This window comes from Alexandromys fortis, unplaced genomic scaffold (genome assembly GCF_014885135.2).
Source record: "Alexandromys fortis isolate MF-2015 unplaced genomic scaffold, M_Fortis_MF-2015_v1.1 scaffold_51, whole genome shotgun sequence".
In the NCBI taxonomy this organism is placed as follows: domain Eukaryota; kingdom Metazoa; phylum Chordata; class Mammalia; order Rodentia; family Cricetidae; genus Alexandromys; species Alexandromys fortis.
Genome location: NW_026067925.1, coordinates 2,459,180 through 2,483,539, shown reverse-complemented (window position 1 = coordinate 2,483,539; position 24,360 = coordinate 2,459,180). Strand labels below are relative to the sequence as shown.

The following is a 24,360-nucleotide window of genomic DNA, read 5'->3' as shown; positions in this document are numbered from 1 at the left end:
AATGAAAAAATATTTAAATAAAATAAAGTTTCACGACTGAGAAAGACAAGTGAAAAATTCAAAGACATAAGGGGGGAAAACTATTAAAGATAATGACTAAGCCACGGAAAGTGATGTTAAAATCCCATCTCTAAACACTATCTGCCCTGTGTCTGGAGGAAAGGGGATCTATTACCACCTACACACCCTCTTTACTGCTCAGACCATGGTCAGCCACTTGGCATATTTCATTTCTTTTAATCTTTGTGGGAGTTTCAGTTCATTATTATATTTTAAGGGTAAGGAAACGTATTTCAGAAGAGGTTCATGTTTTTCCCCAGAATTTTTTTAACTAAAAGGAGGCAAAACCTGTATATGTGTGGAGATATTTCCCTCCTCTTTGGCATATTCAGAAGTTGACCATCTGACTGGGCCTACATCAGGTCCTCCCTTCTTAAAACAGGGTTTTACCTAGAAAGAGATCTCAGGGGCAGAGTGCTTGCCTAGAGCATTTAATGTCCCACATTCAAAACAGTGTTGCAATCACATAACAAACTTTCTTAAAATAGGGAGAATCTGAAAAGTCTTCCACGCCCAACACGTGTTTTGCAACAATGGAATGAAGCCAAGAATGTTGCAATAGAGTAGCAGAGGTTGCCAAATTCATCTAAAAATGAATGTGTGTTTTCTTTGTGGGAAGTTCAGAACTATTTTTTTATTTGCCTTAAATCACTGGCACTGACTTTTAAAAAGAATGTGTAAAGGAGTGTAAAATCAGAGAGGGGGCTGAAGAGGTGGGTCAGCAGGTAACAGCGTTGGCTGGTGAGCCTGAAAACCTGAATCTGGTCTCCAAGAACCACAAGGTGAAAGGACAGAACCAACTCCTATAAGTTGTTCTTTAATTTCTACATGTGCTCAGAAAACACATAGAGAAACAGCATTCACTTCCACATGTGCACACATGCATGCATGTTCACACACATACACACACCAAAATAAATAAATAAACAAAAGAACCAGTGGACATTAACTGGTATGTTGCAGAAATTCAAACTACTTTTGATGAAATATAAAGAGTATTCAAGACTCACAGGGCGGTCTGTCTCTGCCACATTCTGTCTGTCTAAGAAGCTGTGCCTCTTTTAGACGTTCCTGTTCCCTCCTTGGCCTTCAGTTCCATCATCAGAAAAAAAAAGAGAGCTGAAATGAGTCATCTCAGAGAAGAAAATGGTGGGGACACCAGGTGAGCATAGGGAAGGCCAGAGTTGTTAAGTTCCAGCCTCTACTTCCTATTCCCATATGCTTCACCTTATATTGATCATTTTTATATGTGATCCTTTATATGAGGTTTGTTCATTTATCTATTTGAAAGCAGAGAAGTTAGTGTTTTCTGGGGTATTTTGTTTTATCTTTATGTAAGACTGATGGGTTCCCATCTTGCTAGGGCTGTGCAGCAATGACCGAAGCAGTCTGAAGGAAAGTGGCACACATGCCTACCTGGGATAGATAATGGGCATGGGTGCATTTGGGAAAGACATGCAACCCATTATCATCATGGAAACAGGAAGACAAAGACCTCAGGCCTAGACAATGGCATTGACTGAAACCTCAGATAGTAGTGATGGCCAGAGGATGAATAGACTGATTTACTCTGGTAGCCTCCAAATCCAGTATCTTAAGTGCCATGCTTAAACCTTATATGTGCTTTTCACTATAGAATACTTTTATTTACTGAACAAATCTCCTGTCTTCCCTTTATTATTCATCCAAGATGTCCTTTTCTCCACTCTCAGAACTAGGCCATTAACAGAAGAGGCATCATTTTTCTCTCTAATGTTATAATAATTCCGGGGTCTTCCTAAGGCTCTGTGTCCTGGTGAATACCGCCACTCTAGCGAACACTGTATAAATGATATTGCTCCTGCTACTACAAAGTTGACGATTATAAATATATACATTCTGGTTAAATTCCTGGTGACTGGTTAAATGGACTTAAAGAATGAAGAGTTACAAATAGCATTTCATCTGTCGTAGTTGAAAACCCTGTTCCTACACTTGGTGTCTATTACAGGTTAAGTAACTGGAGCCCTGGGTTTCTATTTGATAAATGAGGAATGAGGTTGTATCATGACCTGTCTTTCCTCAGTGAACTGTCACTCAAATAAGTGCTTGGTGGACAACAAAGAAGCTGCACCAATGTTCAGGGACTATAGAAATTCTAGACAAAGAGAGAAGAGACCAGAATGCACCAGACTCTCTGCACAAAGGCGCAACAGCATGCAATGGTCCTGGACATGTTTATAAATGGATGTTCAAAGCAAGTGTTCAATATTCCCTCTTTTTCAGTAGGTCTCAGACAGTTGCCTTGACCATTGCTATCTCTAGTCACACCAACCATTTGTTTCCATATTGTGTTTTCAAGACAAGGAGCTTTGACCCCACTGCTGACTATGGATGTAACACATCCTGTTGGAGCATTTGTCTCACAGGGAAGCGAGAGAGGCAGACCTGAAGCAGCTTCAGAAATCCTCCCACAAACTTTTCTCCAGAGCAACTCGAGGGAACGGAGTGAAACACTAACAAGTTTCCTAATGAGAAAACAAACGAGTTGCTTAATTGAGCTGGGGAAGCCAGGAGCCAGAGCAAGGGGAATGGCTCCCAGGTGGAAGTCAATGCCCAATTAATGACCTGGGGCCTCAACTTCAGTAATTATCAGCATTTTCTCTTCAGAGATCACCAGCGCAGGAGTGTCATAGTAGGAAGCTTTGGGGAGGCCCTCGTTGTCTCCTTTTACTTCCTTCAATTAGCCCTAATTAGGATCATGGGAACACAGACCAAGATGTCAAAGTCGCTACTTTAAGTTGAGACTTTGTAGGAGTCCCTTCTGCAGAGACTTTCCCTAAATAATACATTTGTTTCTTGTATCTATACTAGGCAACATGTTGACTTAGACTGACATCCCGGCAGGCCTAAGTGTGAATCCAAACCTTGCCACTAGCTAACTCCAGTATATTGTGAGCCACAGACCTTCCCTGGCCTCAACCTTTTTATTAAAACATAAAAGTAATTTCACTTTGTGACTTTTATGGTGTTTTGGACTGTAATTCTAAGCTCCGATAAATGATATTGAGTGCAAAGTATGATGAAAATAATCCAAGCTTAATATCAGGGCACTAGCAACAAAGGAGTGAAATCAAGTTCAATAAATAGATTGACTCTTTATTACACACACTGTGGGGGGAGGAGGTATACAATGTGAATCAAGCCAATTAAGCTAATTTTGTGTTCTTTTCTGATCTTTTAGAACATGTTATAAGCTGCATATCTTATGAAAACAAAGCTCACATCCTTTTATAACAGAAAAGGTTCCAATCATTACCTATCTTTACACTCCTTCTTGTCTGTACATGTATGACTCTCGGGTGTTACTAGAAACTAAAATCTACAAACGAATATATCACAAAATATTCCATCAAAACCCCTACACTTTAATTCTAATCCCACACTTTATCATTTAAAAAAATTATACACAATTCCCTTAGTTTTGGGGGCCTCATTTGCAACTGAAAGTAACGGCCACATGGAAGACCAATGGGAAGAGTCTGTAAAATAATTTAAGTGAACATACAATAAACTGCTGCAGAAAATGGAACCTAACTTTGCTGACATCTATTATTTTAGTAGCATACATGAATCTGATTCCTAACACAAGAAATGATTTCTGAATATTAAAAGTATTGGGTTAGAGATGAATTCAACAAATGACTGAAAGCCTGGAGGTCTTCAGGTCTGTATATTTATCATGGTCTTTAGAAGACATTAAACTATGAAAGAGGCAAGATCTCTGATACATCAAAAATACTCATGACACGATCTAGACTCTTCTATAATTAGAGATCCATATCTCTTCAGGTATATGGACTGCAGTTTGGCCAGGGTCAATAGACTAGAATGTGCTAATGCCTTTCCTGAAAGGAAACCCTGTCTGAGGCTGTGTGACATTTCAGCTAATACAATCCTGCCATCATGAGTTATAGGGAGGGATTATAGCATGGGAAATTACTTCTTAAAGTTTGGGATGGAAAATAAGCTCAATTATTGTTAAGGCCCCATCTTCTTTACTGTGGCATTTCTCACACTGCTTAAATACTTAAGCACACAGGTTTTATGTCACACATAAAAAGCTCTTTTATATGTTTTACTACAAAAATGAATTAGCCTTAAATTCTATAATGTTATTTTTTGTTTATTTATCATTGTTGTCTTTAGAATTTTAAGTTCATAGAAAATGGTGCCAGGGCCAGACAAATGACTCAGTGAATAAAAACATTTATTCACAAACTTGACTAGCTAAATTATATATGAAATCAATGTATAAATAAGCTAATTCAATAAAGTAGCATAAGAGTTACCATCTAACCTCCACATAAATGGCAGAACATGCATGTACCTGTACACACACATACACACACACATATGAGAGAGAGATGATAGATAGATAGATAGATAGATAGATAGATAGATAGATAGATAGATGATAGATACAATTTAAAATGAATGAATGGTGTCCAAATTAAAGTTCCCATATATCCTTTGCCCAACACATGTACCATCTCCCTCACTGTCACCATTTCCCACAGCAGTGAGACATTTGCTACACCCAACAAATATGTGCTTAATACTGATATGTCTTTACCAGTCCAACACATAATTCACATGAGAACTTTCTCTTCCTTTTGTGCATTCTGTGGTTTGGCACAAATGTGTAATACACATGTCTACCATTACAGTATCGTATGGAACACTTTTATCTTTGTTTTTTATTTATTTATTTATTTATTTATTTATTTATTTATTAAAGATTTCCTTCTCTTCCCTGCCACCGCCTCCCATTTCCCTCCCCCTCTCCCAATGAAGTCCCCCTCCCTCATCAACCCAAAGAGCAATCAGGGTTCCCTGCCCCGTGGGAAGTCCAAGGACTACCCACCTCCATCCAGGTCTAGTAAGGTGAGCATCCAAACTGCCTAAAACACTTTTACTGACCTGTTCTTTAACTATTTCTCTACTTCCTCCAAGTACATGTAACCCTTGATGTTTTTGTCCTGTGTCTATACATTTACCTTTTTACATTATCAATTGGAACTAGACCTGGAGAAAGAATCTCTCCTTAAGACCCAGCAAAAGGCTCAAGTCTACCAGCAAACGCAACCCTTCATTTACATGGTGAAATTATTAGAGCTATGATTGGAGGAAGGGCAGTTTCTCATTTGTATTAAAACGCTGTGCCTTGATTGGTGCAGATAGCCATAGAGTTGTTTGACGATGTGCCTTGATCACTATAAATTCTCTTTATATGTCCATATAAGCAGGAAATAGTTTCCCTTTGGAAATATGTGGAAAAGTCACTCCTGGTTTAATCTGTGCTATTGCAACATAAAGCTCAATTAGAGGCTTCTCTTTTTTTTTTAATATAATTTTTTTATTGAAAAAAAAAGATTTCCGCCTCCTCCTCGCCTCCCATTTCCCTCCCCGTCTCCCTTTTCCCCCCTCCTCCCTCTCCTCTCCCCCTCCCCCCACTCCTCTCCCCCTCCCTCTCCAGTCTGAGGGGCAGTCAGGGTTCCCTGCCCTGTGGAAAGTCCAAAGTCCTCCCCGCTCCATCTTGGTCTAGGAAGGTGGACATCCAAACTGGCTAGGCTCCCACAAAGCCAGAACATGAAGTAGGATCAAAACCCAGTGGCATTGTCCTTGGCTTCTCAGCAGCCCTCATTGTCCGCCATATTCAGAGAGTCCGGTTTTATCCCATGGTTTTTCAGTCGCAGTCCAGCTGGCCTTGGTGAGCTCACAATAGATCAGCCCCACTGTCTCCGTGGGTGGGTGCACCCCTCGTGGTCCTGACTTCTTTGCTCATATTTTCCCTCCTTCTGCTCCTCCTTGGGACATTGGGAGCTCAGTCCAGTGCTCCAGTGTGGGTCTCTGTCTCTATCTCCATCCATCTCCAGATGAAGGTTCTATGGTGATATGCAAGATATTAATCAGTATGGCTATAGGATAGGGTCATTTCAGGTTCTCTGTCCTCAGCTGCCCCAGGAACTAACTGGGGACATCGCCCTGGGCACCTGGGAGCACCAAATCTCTTGCCAACCCTAAGATGGCTCCCTTAATTAAGATGTGTGCTTCCCTGCTCCCCTATCCGACCTTCCTTTATCCCAAACATCCCGTTTCCCAAGTTCCCCCCAACCTCCCCTTCTCACTTTTCTCTCCCCATCTCCCCTTACCTCCCTCCCCCCCCCCCCCCAGATCCCATTTTTTGCCCGGCAATCTTGTCTACTTCCCATAATCAGGAGGATAGCTATATGTTTTTCTTTGGGATCACCTTCTTATTTAGCTTCTTTAGGAGATCAAATTATAGACTCACTGACCTTTATTTATCTCTAGAAACCAATTATGAGTGAGTACATCCCAAGTTCATCTTTTTGGGTCTGGGTTACCTCACTCAGGATAGTGTGTTCTATTTCCATCCATTTGCATGCAAAATTCGAGAAGTCATTGTTTTTTACCACTGAGTAGTATTCTAATGTGTATATATTCCACACTTTCTTCATCCATTCTTCCATTGAAGGACATCTAGGTTGATGGCCTTTTCTTGGCTTTTGTTTTTCACTGATAGAGTGAGATGAGCCGGTAACACTAAGAAAGATTAGAAGACTGTGATGAAGGCAGAGTGGCGGAGGTGACAGTATTAGTGACAGTGATAGTTGTGGTAAAAGAGCAGCTGGGAATTCCAGAGATCTTCTGGGGCTGAAATAAGAAGTCAGAGATAAAGACAATGAGGGCTGTATTAATACCTGAGGGTGTGACACTGGCGACTCTAACAACCAGATGCATCCCAGACAGCTGTCAATCCTTAAGTGCCAACAATGCCAGCATCCTAGCCAAAGAGCTGTGACACTAGCCACGCTCAAGGCCCCAGGATCATAAAGGCACTGCGTGTGTGCTTCCATATTTTACCTACTGCTTCCAGAAGCTGTTGATGGCAAAAGCTTCCAAGTTCAAGGCTGGAAGTTGGTGGTTAAAGCCCAGATTAACAAGTCTCCCGTCTGAAACCTCAGGACCACAGATCTTTGGCTTCTGAAGAGTTTGGAGTTTGTAAGACCCCGGGTATATTAGACTATGTCCGAGGCCTTGAGTCCTCTACTACAATAAAAACCCTGTCTCAGTTCTCCATGATTCCTACCCAGGTAGAGTAAAGGGACCTTGGCCAGTTAGTGTTAACACCCTGAAATTGGTGCACCCCGTATGTGGGGTTTGTGTCTAGTGACTAGAGTACAACTGTTTGCTATAAAAGTCACAAGGGGGGCTGGAGAGATGGCTCAGTGGTTAAGAGCATTGCCTACTCTTCCAAAGGTCCTGAGTTCAATTCCCAGCAACCACATGGTGGCTCACAACCATCTGTAATGAGGTCTGGTGCCCTCTTCTGGTCTTCAGGCATACATGCAGAAATAATATTATGCTGGGCAGTGGTGGCTCACGCCTTTAATCCCAGCACTCAGGAGGCAGAGGCAGGTGAATCTCTGTTAGTTCGAGACCAGCCTGGTCTACAGAGCTAGTTCCAGGACAGGCTCCAAAGCCACAGAGAAACCCTGTCTCGAAAAACCAATAAAAAAAAAAAAAAAAAAAAAAAAAAAAAAAAAAAAAAAAAAAAAAAAAAAAAAAAAAAAAAAAAAAAAAAAAAAAAAGTCACAAGGTTAGGACTTTTGTGAGCTGATGAGTTTCATTTGAGAAGAATGTGAGCATAACTAAACTTTGATATATATTTACGATAACCACAATGTTTATGGGAAGTAAGGAGTCCGGTTTCACTAGCCAGGGAAATTGAAAGCTATGAGCAACACTGGGAGGAGGCCTGACTATTTTAGCACCCCTTTCCCCAAGGAGAAAGCACAGTGAGCGACATTTAGTGCTGCTCAAGATCAAGATAGGAGGTGTGTTTAACACATCACAGACCCTGGTATCTTGACTTGTGTTTTACTCTTCAGTTTTTGATTTACTCGTTCATCTATCTACTCAAAGCAAACAAGCTCACTTCTTGCCTTGTGAAAGGTCTCAGGATCTGAACATCGCTGCAGAAATTTCCAGGGAGGTGAGTCTGTTTCCTAAATATATGATCAGATATCTCTATGAAATATAAAAGAACATAGGAAAGAAATCAGAGATTTCTATTTGCCATCTAAGTGCTGAATCTTATACATTTTTTTTATTTTTAAATGATTTATTATTTTTTTCTAACTTACACTCCTATATATGGCCCATTGTAAAATCAATACACGTATGCAACATCTAGTAATATAGTCTGTGAAACAGGCATTTCCATGCCTTCAACAATCAACTATTATATGTTTTGGGAATTACACATTTTATTTTCTAACTATGCTGAACTATGTTATACAGTGTTCTGTCCAATAATTGCCCTGTTGTGCTAAATAAGAACAAGAGTTGAGTTGTATTCTGTGTTGTAATCTTGAATTTATTTTTTAATTTCTTTCTCTTCCTCCTTTGTTCCTCCTGCCTCTAGATCTTCCCCATTTCTAGAGAACCATGATTTCACTTCATTCTTCTATAGAGTTTATTTCTGTAAATAACTGAGACAAGTGGTATTTATCTTTCTGTGTCTGTCATGTTTCACTTAACAAGGTTATCTTATTTTCTATTCATGTTGCTTCAAATGACGGGAGTTCATTGCTTCTAAGGCTAATGAATACTTGGTGGTGGGGGTCATGTATGGAAGTCCAGGAATATACATATCATAGCATACATGTAGAGATCATGAGGTATCTTTGGGGAGTTGCTTCTTGGCTTCTATGTTGTTTTGAGTAAGCCTTTCTTATTTTTCTGTTGCTATGCTCTATATTCCAGAAGAGCTGGTCTACAAATTTCCAGGCAATTCTCCTATCTCCACCTTCTCTGTCACCATACAGGGCCTAGGATTACAGACATACACTACTGAGTCTTGTTTCTACAGGTTCCAGGGATCTAACGGCAGGCCACAGTGGGCACTTTTTCCAACTAAGCCATCTCCATTGCCAATTAAATGTATATTTACCATGTGCTTTTGTATTTGTTTTTTTTGTTTCCATTTTTCAAACAGTCTCATAATTGGGGATTCCCTTGAACTCCTAATCCTTTCTCCACCTCTCCAGTACTGGAATTATAGGCATGTACCATGGTGGCCAGCTATTTGTTTTCTTAATTCACTCATCCACCCAAAAAGCATTTGCAGTTATTCTGTATTTTGGCTGTTGTAAATAATAATGTAATAAATATAAAAGTGCAATTACCTTTTCTATACAACTTATTCATCTCCTTTGGTTATATATTCATTTAATGGAAGAAATGAAATACACTGGTTGTGCTTTTTGTGTTTAAGGGATTGCTATATTATTTTTTGTAATGTTATACTAAATTATGTACCTTCAAACAAAGTATTAGAGTTTCTCCTTCTCTGAATCCTAATCATAATTTATTTTTATCTGTGTAATGATAAATACTCTAACTGGGTGAAATGATAGGTCACTATAGCTTTTATTTAACTTTTTCTGATAAGTAGAAAACTTGCTTTATGTCTAAAAGACACTTATGAGTGAGTACATATCATATTTGTCTTTCTGGGCCTGGGTTATCTCACACAATATGATGCTCCCTAGATCTATCAATTAGCCTGAAAATTTCAAGATGTCATTATTTTTTTTTTCTTCTGAGTAGTACTCCATTGTGTAAATGTACCACATTTATTTTCTTTTTTCATTATTCAGTTAAGGGGCATTTAGGTTGTTTCCAGATTCTGGCTATGACAAACAATGCTGCTATGAACATAGTTGTGCACATGTCCTTGTGGTAAAATTCAGCAACCTTTGGGTATATACACAAAAGTGGTATTGCTTGGTCTTGAATTAGGTTCTTTCCTGAGAAATCGCCATACTGATTTCGAAAGCAGCTGTACCAGTTTGCACTCCCACCAGCAATGCAGAAGTGTTCCCTTTTCCCCACATCCTCTCTAACACAAGCTGTCATCAGTGTTTTTGATCTTGGCCATTCTTATAGGTATAAGATGAAATCTCAGAGTTGTTTTAATTTGCATTTTTGTGATGGTTAAGAATGTTGAACATTTCCTTAACTGTCTTTCAGCCATTTTATATTTGTCTGATGAGCACTCTCTGTTTAGGTTTGTAGCCCATTTTTATTGGATTATTTGTTCTTTTGATGATAAATTTCTTGAGTTCTTTGTATATTTTGGAGATCAGCCCCCATGTCTTGTTTCTATTGGGTATTATTGTCACAGTCACTAGAAAAGTAACTAGTATAGCCACAGAAAGTCTGAGGAGTTAGGATCTGACAAACAAACAAGGGAAAGGTTCAGGCACTTAAGGTGAAGAAAAGAGAAGATGCAAACCAATACTCCTAAGTTCTGCCACAGTGGCATTCCTCCAGAATCTTTCCATCTCAGCTAGCTTTGACCCAAATAACCATCTTCTTTAATAGGAAAGATTGATTTGAAGTTTTTCCTAATGCAGCAATTCTTACCCAATATTCCGTGTAACATAAATGACTGTTGTACTATGTTTTTCACGAACACACATGTATACAATATTTTCACATAGTGCATTCATTCATGTAGACATTCCTTTCTTAGGAAATTTCTGAACACATATACAACAGTGCATGCCAATTATCTCTTACAGTTTCACCAACAACTTTAAAGATGGTGAATGAATACAAGAGAATTGTTCTGCTGAAAGGATTAGCGAACATCAGTAGTGATCAATTTGACTGCTTTAAGTCATTAATGTCCAGTGATTTAAGACTGGAGAGAAACATGAAAGAGAAATATAACAAGATTCAGATTGCTGACATGATGGAAGATGGATTCCCAACTGATGCTGGATTGAGCAAACTGATCGACTTTTGTGAAGACATACAAGCTCTTAAAGGACTTGCTGAAACCCTTAAAGAAGAGAAATCAAAAGGTAACATGTAACATAGAACCCACTGTCCCTAGTACCGTATTGCTATCTCTGATTCCTTCATTAAAGTACCCACATAGCTTTCATATACCCAATTTATACTTCAGTAATCACAGCTGTTCCCTTCCCAGTAGATGCTATGACTTAAGGAGCCTATTTGGCGTGTGAACTAACACATAAATAGAATTTCATCAAAGATTGGGCTTGCAGGTATAACATAGATATTAGAAAATTATGGTTTAAAATCTAATTATATTCATTAACCAATAGTGTCACTTATTTTATTAAGAATACTAGCATAATTATCCTCTCTATTGACAAAGATAAGACAATACTTTAATCAAATATCACCTTAAGAAGGTATAAATCACCATTGTCATTCATAAAATTATTGAGTTAGATAATAGGATTTTAGAAAGATAAAATTCACTACTTTTCTATCTTATTACACAAGTGAGTACCAGATTTCTTTCACTGATTTTTTATGATTTGTGATGGAGGAGGGTCATATGTCTATCTGTTGCTTTCTTTGGTTAATTAATAAAGAAACTGCTTGGCCTGATAGGTTAGAACATAGGTAGATGGGAAAGACAGAACAGAATGCTGGGAGAAAGAAAGCTGAGTCAAGCAGATGCTATAGCTCTCCTCTCCAAGATGGATGCAGGTTAAGATCCTTTCCAGTAAGCCACCACCTCGTGGTGCTACACAGATTATTAGAAATGGGTTAATCAAGATGTGAGAATTAGCCAATAAGAGGAACTAATGGGCTAAGCAGTGTTTAAAAGAATACAGTTTCCATGTAATTATTTCGGGTAAAGCTAGCCGGTGGCAGGGAACCCTCCTGGGCAGCAGGAAGTGGCCTGCTGCTCCATCTACAGATTTGAGTGTACTATACACAAAACATAACCAACAAATCATGATGAAAATTTGTATTTTTAATGAAAGGCAGGAGAATGAGAATGAGAAAAGCTTGGCTGATATAGTGAGGTTCAAGGACAGGAAGGTTTTCTCTCATTATAGGGAATAAGTAAGGAAAATATCAAGTAGTAGAAACTGTGTCTAAGACTGTGCCTTTAGTGGTGTAATCCTACAATAACATAATGGAATAAACATTGATATGAATGCAATAAAAATGTGTTCGTATGGCAGGAAAACTAGATGGTTCCTAGATCCTCTGTTTTGGTTCATGTAAACTCTTTTGCTCATGCATTTGTTGTGATGAAAATTATATTCTTCCTAGTAAAAGGAAAAGCACCACTGAGAAATAAGAATCAAGAAGCAAGTTCAGCTATAAAAACACCAACTGCATCAGCATCAAATGGAGGGAAACCTTCTGTAGCTCAGGTGAGCTTGAGGTACAGCAGCAAATTGACAGGCCAAAAAGGCTGCAGCAGAGCCGCCTGTCCATACTCTGTCCATCAGGCACTGACTGCTTTTGTAGTTTATCTTCAAGCTTTACTGAAACTCATGGATAATCATGTAGCATTAGAATGTGTTAACTCCTTTAAGAGATGTGGTATACTTGACAATCAAATAGAATAATGGCTGTTTTATGTTTGTACAAGACCTAGCTTTCAATTTCAAATTTAAATTCAATTATGTCCTACCATAGAGGTAATGTGAGAAAAACTGTGTATATAACCCTTTCCTCTCCCTTTATATAATGAAACTACTTATGCACATATTTTGTGAGTATTCACAATCATATTCTAAACCTGGCCAGAGGGTGGGTGTCACTCCAGGTTTCCAACATACTCAGGTATAATAAACCTACTACCTAATAATGAAGACACACTTTGGTCACTTGATACTGAGACTCATTAACATTGTCATGAATACACTTTCAGAAAAGAAAAAGTATGAATAATGAAAAGACTGCCGTGAAAAAGGCCAAGGGGTCTGAGAGGCCAAATCACCCTCCATGTTCTACAGAAAACACAGCCAGATGCCAGTCCTCAGTATTCCAGACCTCCTCTTTGGCTTCATTCAACACTTCTTTGGATAAGGTACAAGTCTTATTCCTCCTTTTCATTTTCTCGATCTAGATATCAGGATCAGATCTTCAAGTTTTGACCATGTTCCACACTTATCACTGATATTTAATTAGTTACACACACACAGTGTTTGGATACAATAGAAGTAGATCACCATACAAAGGCAGAAACATAAACATAGGTTATACAATTACAGAATTTGCTGCATCATAACTTTTGGCTGCCGCAAAGACATTTAATAAACTTGGCATTTCGAACAATGAGAAATGTCCTGCCTTGCTCTGATCATAGATAGGAAGAAAGAGATGAAGAGTCAGTAGCCATAGGCTCCATTTCTATAAGATTGAACCCCTACCTGACTCAGCTAAAGCAGTCAAGAATCTGAGAAACCTACTACTATTATTCTGCTTAAGGAACATAGCAACAACATGACTCATAGTGACAAACTGTCATCTCTATAGATCAGTGCTTCATTCAGGTCTCATCAGAGAAGCTTCTTTTTGTCAAAGATGGGAAATTAACAGAGACCCACAGCTTCCAATGTGCAGATAGTGAGAGAATTCACAGTATTCAGCCCTCAATGGGGAGTCTGCATCAAATTCCTTAGGGATCTATGTGGAAGAGGAAGATGAAAGCTTGTAAGAGTCAAAGATAGTACATGACTCCAAGGAAACAGTGTTTGTCCTTTTGGACAACCAGAAGTGATGCACATATGAGCTCAGAGACTGTAGTGGCACACATTAAAAAGGCACAGGTTCAAGCTGCCTGGGGTCCCAGAACAGAGAGAAGGGAGGGGACATGAGTCCCACCCTTAACCAACCAGCAATTTTCAGTAGATAACAACTACCAAAGGGTTTCTTCAATGGAGACTACCAACCACAGTCTGAATGAGGGTGGTGCACCAACACCAAAAGAGGTCCACATGGTTTTATGTGTATGGTGGATTGGTTTTTTATTTTGTCTTTTTGGGGAAATGTTTTTTTTTATCTTTTTATTTATCTACATTTTGAGAGTGAGAAGAAGACATGAAGTTAAATGGGGGGGGATTTGGGAGTGTTGGGGAAGGGGAATCCTAAACAATATATATTGTATAGAAAATTTTTAAATAAAAATAATAGAAAAATACTAATTCTGAGAGGGAAGAAAGGAAATGTAGTGAAAGAAATTAGAGAATTGATGCCTCTTACTTTTTCTGAGTACTCATTGAAGGAAAACTGTAGCAATGTCAGCATCCATCTCTCTGGACTCTCCTTTTCCTCTCTCTAGGTTTCTTTCTGTATGCCCTCATCTCTTTATCACTTGATGAAATATATCCAGACAGTTAAGCAAAAACAGAAACAATTTTACTCACCTCAAACCTTACCATTATAATAATTGAGAGATAAATATTTTTTTATATTTTTCATTGATTGTTATAATTATGTGGAAAATTTTTCTAGAGTAACATCTTACAAGAGTTATTACTTCACTGTTTTTCCAATTTGAAATTTCAGGATTACCTTTCCAACTCCCTAAGTTACAAGCATATAACATTCAATGGCTATATCAGTATTTATGTTGCTTTTTAAAATAATTCATTGTGGATTGTTTATCCACTACTACAAACTCAGTTCTACTTTCAATGAATATTGTGAATGGAGACTGTGTTTGGTATCCTGGGTGCCCAGACTCTAATAATCACACAGGAACTACATTAATTGCAACACAGTTTGTCCAATAGCTTAGGCATATTTTTAGCTAGTTGTTACATCTTAAATTAACCCATTTCTATCAATCTGCATATCACCATGAGGGTGTGGTCGACTGGTAAGGTTCTGGCATCCTTCTCCTTTGGCAGCTACATGGCATCTGCCTGACTCTGCCTACTCTCTCTCTCTCTCTCTCTCTCTCTCTCTATATATATATATATATATATATATATATATGTGTGTGTGTGTGTGTGTGTGTGTGTGTGTGTGTGTTTGAATTTTCCACCTGGCTTTACTCTGCTAAGTCATTAGTTAAAACAGCTTTATTCATCAATCAATAAAAGCAACTCATATACAGAAGGACATCCCACATCAGAATATCCTTGAAATGTGTGCATTAATGGTGTAGGAGGTCCTTAGTTCTATGTGTTGCTTATATTGGTTAATGAATAAAGAAACTGCATTGGCCTGATAGGGGCAGAATTCAGGTAGGTTGAGAAGACAGAAATGAATTCTGGGAGGAAGAAAGAAGAGGGGAGAGACACCATGGAACCGCCAGAATCAGGCATGCCGAATCTTTCCTGATAAACCACTGCCACGTGGCAACATATAGATTAATAGAAATGAGCTAAATCAAGGTGTAAGAGTTAGCCAATAAGATGTTAGAGCCAGTAGGCTAAGCAGTGATTTAATTAGCACAGTTTCTGTGTGATTATTTCAAGGTTAAGCTAGCTGGGTGGCTGGGATGAATAAGTGGTTCTGTCTCTTCTACACATTAAGAATCATTTTGTGAGCCACAATCAGAGAGTCCGGTTTGATCACATGCTTGTTTAGTTCCAGTCCAGCTGGATTTGGTGAGCTCCCATTAGAATAGGCACACTGCCTCAGTGGGTGGAGCAAGGAAGTCCTGAATTCCTTGCTCATCTTCTCCCTCCGTCTGCCCTTCAACTGGACCTTGGGAACTCAGTCCGTTGCTCTGATGAGGGTCTCTGTCTCTATCTCCATCTGTCACTAGACAAAGATTCTATAGTGATATTCGAGATAATCATCAGTGTGATAGTAAGGCAAGGACAGTTCAGGCACCCTCTCCTCTGATGACCAAGGACATAACTGGGGACATCCCTGTGGACAACTGGGATCCTCCCTAGAGCCAAGTCTCTTGCCAACCCTAAAATGGCTCCCTTAATGTAGATATCTTCTTCCCTGCTCCTATATCTGCACTTCCTTCATCTCTACCCTCACACTCCCCCAAGCTCTCGCCAGTATTTCCCTTCTCCCTTCCCTCTCCCCTTCTTCCCTTCCCCAACCTTAGCCTCATCCCTATCTGCACCCCCATACTCCATTTTGTGTTTTTCATAGTATCTCACTAATTTATTTTATGCATATCATATAACTTTCTGTTAATTTCAATCTGGTCTTTCCTATTTGTTTACCTATCACTATCACTAACTATATTGCTTTTTGATTTTTTTGCTAATATTTTATTTAATTTTTAAAACAATCTTATTTTACATACCAATCCCAGTTTCCTTTTCCTCCTGTCCTTCCGCTATCTCCAACATCTATCCACACCACCCCCAACTGCTCCTCAGAGAGGCCTCTCACAAGGAGTTAACAAAATCTGACACATCACTTGAAAGAGGAACAAGGCCCCTTTATCTATGCTAAGCAAGGTACCCCTCCATAGGGAATGGGCTCCAAAGAGCCAGCTCATACACTAGGGATAAATAGTGGTTCCACTGCTAATGGCCTCACAAACTGCCCAAGCCACACAAGTGTCACCCACATTCAGAGAACCTAGTTCAGTCTTATACAGGTTCTGCAGCTGTCAGTCTGGAGTCAGTAAGCTCCCACTTGCTTGGGTCAGCTGTTTCTGTGGGTTTCTCCATCATGATCTTGGCTCCTTTGCTCATAATACTGCTTCTCCAGGAGTTCAGCCCAGTGCTATGTTTATGCTGAACATCGTGTTTCATGTTGGAAATAGTCCTCTGAGTTTACAGCAAAAGTGCTCAAGGTTCTGTGGCTAAAGCCCATTGTTTTAATTCATTAGACTTTTGGCCAGTGAAAGAGTTCCTCTTTAGCTTTTCCATAGTTCAACCAATACATAAAAATTGATAGAACGAATGTGGAGATTGTGATTTATTTTATGTAAAGGTTAATTTTTTTATTTGTGGTAAAATTCTATGTTTATATCTCCGTGTTTATTTAACCCAGAACCAAAAGACACAGACCCAAAATCAGAGCACTGCCAGAGGTGCTGTTTGCAAAAATGATGTCATGATAGTGATGGTGCTCAAGGCAACAGAGCCATTTGTATATAAGTCAACAGAACCTGGAGTAAAGATGATGTTTCATGCTACAGTGGCCACTGAAAGCAAGTATTTCCATGTGAAAGTTTTCGACATCAACCTGAAAAAGAAGTTCACAAGAGAGAATGTCATCATGATCTCTAATTACCTTGAATTCAAAGGAATTCTAGAGATAAATGAATATTCCTTTGTGCTTGAAGCTGGTTCTGTCCAAAATATTAAAGTCCCTACAAGCATTATGAAAAAATCAAAAGAAACTCCCAAGATTTTTGATATTCGCAAGTATGCCACTGGAACACTGGTTTATGGGTTATTTACATTACACAAGGTAATGTCTGAAATTTTGTTTATGTCTTCTTCTCGACCAACACCTGAGCTCCATGTGTAATGACTATATTGTTACAGAAGACTTTAAGATGTCTGGGGTAACAGATGAAATTATCCCGCATATTAAGAGATAATTCAACAGCCTATTTCCTATGATATTTCTTAAAAAGGTCTCTGAAAATAAATTACAAATAATCTTTACATTTATTTATTTTTTTTTTTTTGATTTTTTGAGACAGGGTTTCTCCATAGCTTTTGGTTCCTGTCCTGAAACTAGCTCTTGTAGACCAGGCTGGCCTTGAATTCACAGAGATCTGCCTGCCTCTGCCTCCCGAGTGCTGGAATTAAAGGCGAGTGCCACCACCACCCGGCTTAATCTTTACTTTCTTTGTTAAAAAATATTTACCCTCAGCCACAATAAGCAGGAATAGTATAGTAGGTCAGTACCATGCCAACAGTCTCAGATTTTTAAGCTCTATTGAAACCATACAATATTTATTCTTTTCTTTCCATACACTGTGTTTCTATTGATTGTCTGAACTAGGGTGAATATTAATTACAACAGATATTTGGAGTAATAAATGATTGGCTAGCAACCTTCTAAATTAAAAACCATAAAGAGAGAACATCATCACACTAATAAAGCAAGTTCTTTGGGAACACTTCACTACAGACACCTGCATGCCTGTGTCTGTAACAGTGCTCATATTTTTCTGTCTATTGTCCTGAAAAAGTCTTTTTTGAATGTATAATAATGTTTGTGAATTTGATAACTTTCAGAAAAGGAATGCCAATTTTACTTTTTCAGATAAAGGTGAACCCAAAGAACACAATCTATGAAATGAAGGACGGCACAGGAAATATAGACGTTCTAGGGAGTGAGCAATGCTACAACATTAGATGTAAGGAAGGAGACAAACTGCGACTCTTCTGCTTTCAAGTGAAAACAATTAACAAGCAACCGAAGCTGGTGTCTGGCGATCACAGTTTCATTAAGGTACAAAGTAGACAAGGAACAGATTTATCAAAGCAGAAATTCACATTTCTTTAGGATTCTGTACGTGAACTTTTAGTGTGTTACATAGATAATTCTGTCTCTGGAGGGGAGAATTAAAATGATGTCCTTACACGCATTTCTATGGGAAAGATTTTTTAAAAATTATATTGAAGAAATAATACAAAGAATATTGTATATATACTAAATAACAAGATATATGAGGAAGTAAGAGTGACATGGAAATATATTTCAAAAGTGATCAAGAACAAGAGTTTTTAAATAAGTCAAATTTGAGTTGAAAGCCAGCTTTAACCATTAAGAATTGATTGATTCTGGGGAAAGCTTCACTTTAAATCTGGACTTTAAGGTAAGAAATGCCTAGATATGTATGAGTTATCACAGAATTTAGCACATCATGAAAAATAAGTAGGTACTATTTTCTTAAGCGGGGTGAAGGAGAGAGAGAGAGAGAGAGAGAGAGAGAGAGAGAGAGCGAGCTAAGAAATAGAAACGGCATGAAAATATATCAATGTATGGCTCACCACTATTAATTCTTCTACATATGAAAGACAAAGACTCTGAGGACATGAGACTAAAGGGCTGTTTAAATGGTCACATAAATGTAGCATTGTCCGAAATAAGGAAGTAAGAACCATTCATGGTGGATAAAGTAAATATTGAAAGACTTTCTGAGTTTGAATGCTTGATAACTTTGGCACATAAGTAAAAAAGAATTTTGTACTTGTCTTGAAATTTTTTGTTGCAGAGAAACTTGCCCTGGAGGTAGAAATATTAGTTAGACACAACTATGTACTATTATACATTTTGTATTAAATATTTGTGTTAAATATTCAGAATCATTGCAAGTTGCTTATGAAATCTCCAGCAGTTTGAAAGTCACCATAGATTTACAGCACTAAAACATTTAAAGGCTATTGAGAATGATTTTGGAAATCAGGCAGCTACTTTATCAAGACATCACAGAATCTATTTTATAATTTTATTAGGCAGGGAAAAGATAAATGGGACTTTGAGTGATAGAAATGACTAATGTTTAAGAAGATAAACCCTCATTATTTTACAACCAGCTTGGTAATGGTGGTAAGAGAAAAAAAATGGGTTCAAAGAACATCCAAAAGCTATTCAGAGATAACACTAATAAGCAGAATAAATGGTGCTGGTACCAACACTAAGAACAAGAACAACACCTAGGGGTTTGAAGCATGCTCAGATTGATGATGATGTTAAACTCCCTTGAGGAAATTTACATCCATACAAATAGAGAACACATACTAAGTACTTACTTTGTGTTGGGACTTTAAGCAACAATAGAGAGATAATAATTATTTTCATTTCACAGATAATCAGTAATAATCACAGACAACGTGCATGGTGGAACTGAAATCTACCTGTGCTACCTGGCACTGAATGCAGATTCTTATACAAGGTGATTATACAGATCACTGAAGGCAGTTATGAATCACAGGACAGTGAAGGGATAGGTAAACAATACTATAAATTAAGATAAATAAATTGAAAGGGCAAGATAAAATGAAAGGATGAAACATAGATATAGAAATTTAAAGAGGGATGCGATCAACATAGATCATTCCAGATACAAAAGAGCAAGGAGCTCTCTGGAAATAACTACATTAAAAAGCTAGAGATGACTTTAGCAGAAGGTATGCTCGAGATACAACAGTCAAAAGGCAAATGCTGCTACATTCTGACACAGGGATATAAACATTAATTGTTCCATCTTCAAGAATACAAGATTCATGAGTTCCAACTATATCTGATAGCCAAGAGCAGTAGTAGTGAAGAAAATCAGAACTTTATGTAGTTTGGTTTTGTTTTTCTGCTTCAACCCAAGTTTTGAAAACATAAACCAATACTTTTGCTTTTTTGTTATAATTCCCTGCCCCAAAAGAAAGTCATGTTGAGTGTGAAAAGCCATTTCTTTAAGAACCACATAGTTGGAAAAGGGTGGCTCAAAATAAGGCAATACAACGAAGAAGGTGAAGCAGAGAAGATCAACAGCCTTTGGGAGGGCAAAAGATCATATAAGGCCATTGAGGGCAATAGACAAGGATAGATGACTGGAGAAATACAAAGAGTGCTTTAGTTCAATGACTAGACTCTTATAATATCTCTCACTGTCTCTTTCAAGGCTACTAAGGCTTGAAAAAAACACAGAAGATGGAGAAGAAGTGGCTACCCACAAGATCAATTAATTCAGTGCTTTTAACGGTGGACAGCTTTTAAAATAGAGACACCAAGCAACAGGAAATAAGGAACAGATTTAGGAGTACATTCAAGCATTTAAATGTCTTGCTATTTGATTTGTGATTATGTATTTTCATTTGCAAATTTCCTCGTTGCTCTCTTTTTCTATCAAAATAATACTTGAATTTAATTTCTCTAGTGTGAAAATAATAAATTTCTTTTTAAAGGGACATAGTTACAAAATGCTGTATGTAGTTTTTTCAATTCATGGGTTAACTGCTAGATACTGGTACTTGTGCTCTGTTGGACACATAGGATGGAATACAGAGAATTTTGTCAACATTGAGTTCAATATTCTGATTAGAACTTCCAGAGTATAGAATCTATTAGGATTCTCTCTCATTCTGTGGGCTGTTTTTTTCTCTCCATTGACTGTTCTCTTTACTGTACACAAATTGAAGTTTTATGAGGTCTCATTAGTCAGTTGTTGACCTTATTCTTGGATTTATGAAGTCCTATAAAGAAAGTCCTTCTGAACAGAACAGTGTTAGCACAGGCAATAAGGATCAACAATTAATAAAAGGGACATCATGAAATTGTGAAGCTTCTGCATTGCAAAGGACACCATCCTTCAGACAAGGAAGCAGTGTACAGAATGAGAAAAAAGTATTACCAACTACACATCTGATAGCAACCTAACATCCAAATATATAAGTTACTCAAAACTCCAGAAGATCAATCAAATGAATATTTCAATTAAAAAATAGGGTGCAAATTGGGCATGGTGGTACATGCCACCTAGTACTCAGGAGGCAGAGGCAGGCAAATCTATGTAAATTTGAGGACAGTCTGGTCTACAAAGTGAAACCTAAACAGACAATTCTCAAAAAAGGAAAGTAAAATGACTGAAAAGTATTTAAAAGAATGTTCAACTTTAGTAACCCTCAGGGAATTCAAACCAAAATTATTTTGAGATTTTATCTTAAGCCCCACTGAACAGCTAAGATCAGTAGAATAAGTGACAGCTCATGCTGGTGAGGATGTGGAGCAAGGGACACAGCCATCCACTGCTGGTGGAGTGCAAACAGCTCACGTCAGTCTCCTATAAACACTTTCAATGAAATGTTTTGTTTTATTTTCCTGAGAAGGCTTTTCCAGACACAAAACCATAAGATTGCATCCTTTTCTCTCTTTAGAAAGTTTATAGTCTAGTTTTTTTCTTTTTATTCTATGACCTGGTTTTTCTTATTTTTCAGATGTTAAATGGTATTTACTTTAATATGAATATGGAATTTGTGCCATCAAAACTATTTTTCTTGGTAAAACATGCTTGAATAAACATCCTTTCTCCACTTATTTACTTCTCACTTTTGTCCCAAAGCAACTTTCTAGATTCTTTACTGCATTTACCCAGTAGTTCCTCTGCATTTTAAGTTCAAAACTACACTTTGTCTTTACAAAGAACCCAAAATAATAAACAAAATATTATAATTTTCAATATTTCGAGATATGGAAATCAGCATATAAACTGATACTCCCTTGTGTTGTGAATTTGGTCTGGTGAATACTTTCATAAGCACAGGACATTCATATGTGCAACTTCCCTCTTATATCTGCAAAACTCTGTTTCCTATACTCATCCGATTTTGCTACTATGCTCTACCAGACTGCAGGAAGCATGTAAATACTTGTATTCACAGACAAGCACTAGGGAAACGAGGAATGTTAAACACACATGATTAGATTGTCCCTTTAAAGGAAGAGATATATAATCTGCGTTCTGCCCAGAAGACTGAAAATGGGTGTGGTTAACAGCCTGGTGACCTCAACACTTTTCATATGGCCAGACATTACCAGCTCACCCAGACTCCTACATTTACCTCAGTAAATCTATAGCACCATCCTTCCTGAAACTTCATCATGAACATTGTTAACCTTGAACTTGCTTTCTTAGTTAATCTTTAGAACTCATCGTTATGGATTTGTCACTTGTACTTTATCAGATTCTAGATGTTGCCATGGCTTAATCTTCATTGTGAAACAGGATTAAGTTAATTATTACCATGAATTAAGGACAGTTGTGCTGTCCTTAAATGTGCTTGAAATAAATTACCTGATATACTTTAATTTGAAACAACACAGGCCACTGGGTCTTGTTGAACCAAATCTCCTTACCTCCCCTGCATTGACACTCTGCTAGCCATGGTGTTTGGCACAAACCTGCTCTTCTATAATGATCTCTGACACACGTGGGAGGAGGGTTTGCATTATAGATGTCGCATTTAGGGCTGAGCACTGCACAGTCTCTTATTCTCTACATCTTGACCAGTTGTGAATCTTTGTTTTGATTACCATAGTAATGAGAAGGAACTAGAAGTCACTTTAATATTATGTCACTTTGGCAGAGTAATAAATGTCAACTCTTCCCTTTTGTCTATGACTTGTCTTGCCCTATGTTCTTGGTCTAGATAATAATACCATGTGTGGATTCTATCTTGAGAAGTGGGACTTAAATCCAAGAAAAAAGCAGTTGGTCACTCCAATGATATCCATGCCACTATTTTATCTCTGGGCATATATTTCTAGGCTTGCCATTGTTGATGCTTGTGAGACTCAAAAATAAATAAAACTGATGTTTACTTTTGTCCTCTGATAGCATACATGCATGTCACCTTCTAAACCTCTGAAACCAAACCAGTGTTCCTAAAACTGGTCTGCAAATAATGGAAAAACAATTTTTTTAAAGAAAAACTCTAATACTTTTTGGAGGAATTATCATACAACTCAAAAACTGATATAAAAGGCTCAGAACAAAGAGACCTAAAAAATGGGGAAAGTTTTTTAGGAAGTGCCAGCTGTACTAGTTATCAAGACTAGTATAAATGAAGAACTACTATAAATACAAAGGCATCAGGTTAGTGGAAAAGAGAAAAATCAAGAGGGATGTAATAAGGAAGTAAAACATTATTGCAAGAAAACATGGCCTTCTATCATGAGGGAAGGATGGAGAGCTATGAAAAAGTAGGGGAGGTCATGTAGAGTGAAAACAGCCTGAATCATGCTCTTGCTGTGAGTTCGTTTTTATTTGTTTGGTTTTTGTAGCAGGATCTCACTGCATAACACTGCCTGACCTAAAACTCATTATGTAGACCAGGCTGGCCTCAAACTCACGGAGACAAGCCTGTCTCTACCACCTGAGTAGCCTGCATGGACACAGATAGGTAATACTGTATCTTTATTTTACAAAATATGTAATAAGAAATAAAAATCTAAAATAGAACATAATATTATTACAGTTTCATAGGTATTTTTTCACTTTATACCTTTAAGATATATTTTAAATAAGATATAATTGCACCACTTCATCATTCTTTTTTCTCTCCAGCACCTCCAAGATTCTACTCCTTTTCAATCTGAGAGAATTTTAAAAAATAACTTTTGTCATATAACATATTATGCAAGTATGTATGTATGTATGTATGTATGTATGTATGTATGTGGGTCTTAAGTCCAAAAAGAAGGTGTCTGGTTATGCAAGTATGTATGTATGTATGTATGTATGTATGTATGTATGTATGTGGGTCTTAAGTCCAAAAAGAAGGTGTCTGGTTTCACTGATGATATTCATGCCACTATTTTACACCTGGGCAGATCTTGCCAGGTTTGTCATGGTTGTGATTTGCATACCATGATGAATCCCAAGATCACCTTGTGTGTTAGTTTTCTCTGACTAAACCTTCTATTACTAATCCATGATTGTTGATTTCTTTTTGGCCTGAGATGTCTGTGAGACAGGATATTCTCCAAATATTTAACCACTCC

At 37.8% G+C, this 24,360-nt stretch overlaps 1 protein-coding gene across 2 annotated transcripts; it reads left to right on the top strand.

Moving 5' to 3' along the window:
* The first annotated feature begins 7,895 nt into the window (after positions 1 to 7,895).
* On the top strand, positions 7,896 to 21,794 carry LOC126502157 (interferon-activable protein 205-B-like). 2 transcript variants are annotated; one of them, XM_050142994.1, is made up of 8 exons: positions 7,896 to 8,119; positions 10,716 to 11,000; positions 12,238 to 12,341; positions 12,845 to 13,003; positions 16,894 to 17,316; positions 18,124 to 18,312; positions 19,673 to 19,759; positions 20,483 to 21,794. In XM_050142994.1, the coding sequence occupies exons 2-7, from the start codon at positions 10,736 to 10,738 to the stop codon at positions 19,712 to 19,714; spliced, it is 1,182 nt and encodes a 393-aa protein (XP_049998951.1). In that variant the 5' UTR covers positions 7,896 to 8,119; positions 10,716 to 10,735; the 3' UTR covers positions 19,715 to 19,759; positions 20,483 to 21,794. The 2 variants fall into 2 exon arrangements, with proteins under 2 accessions (XP_049998951.1, XP_049998952.1); XM_050142995.1 differs by lacking the exon at positions 19,673 to 19,759.
* Positions 21,795 to 24,360: the final 2,566 nt, after the last annotated feature.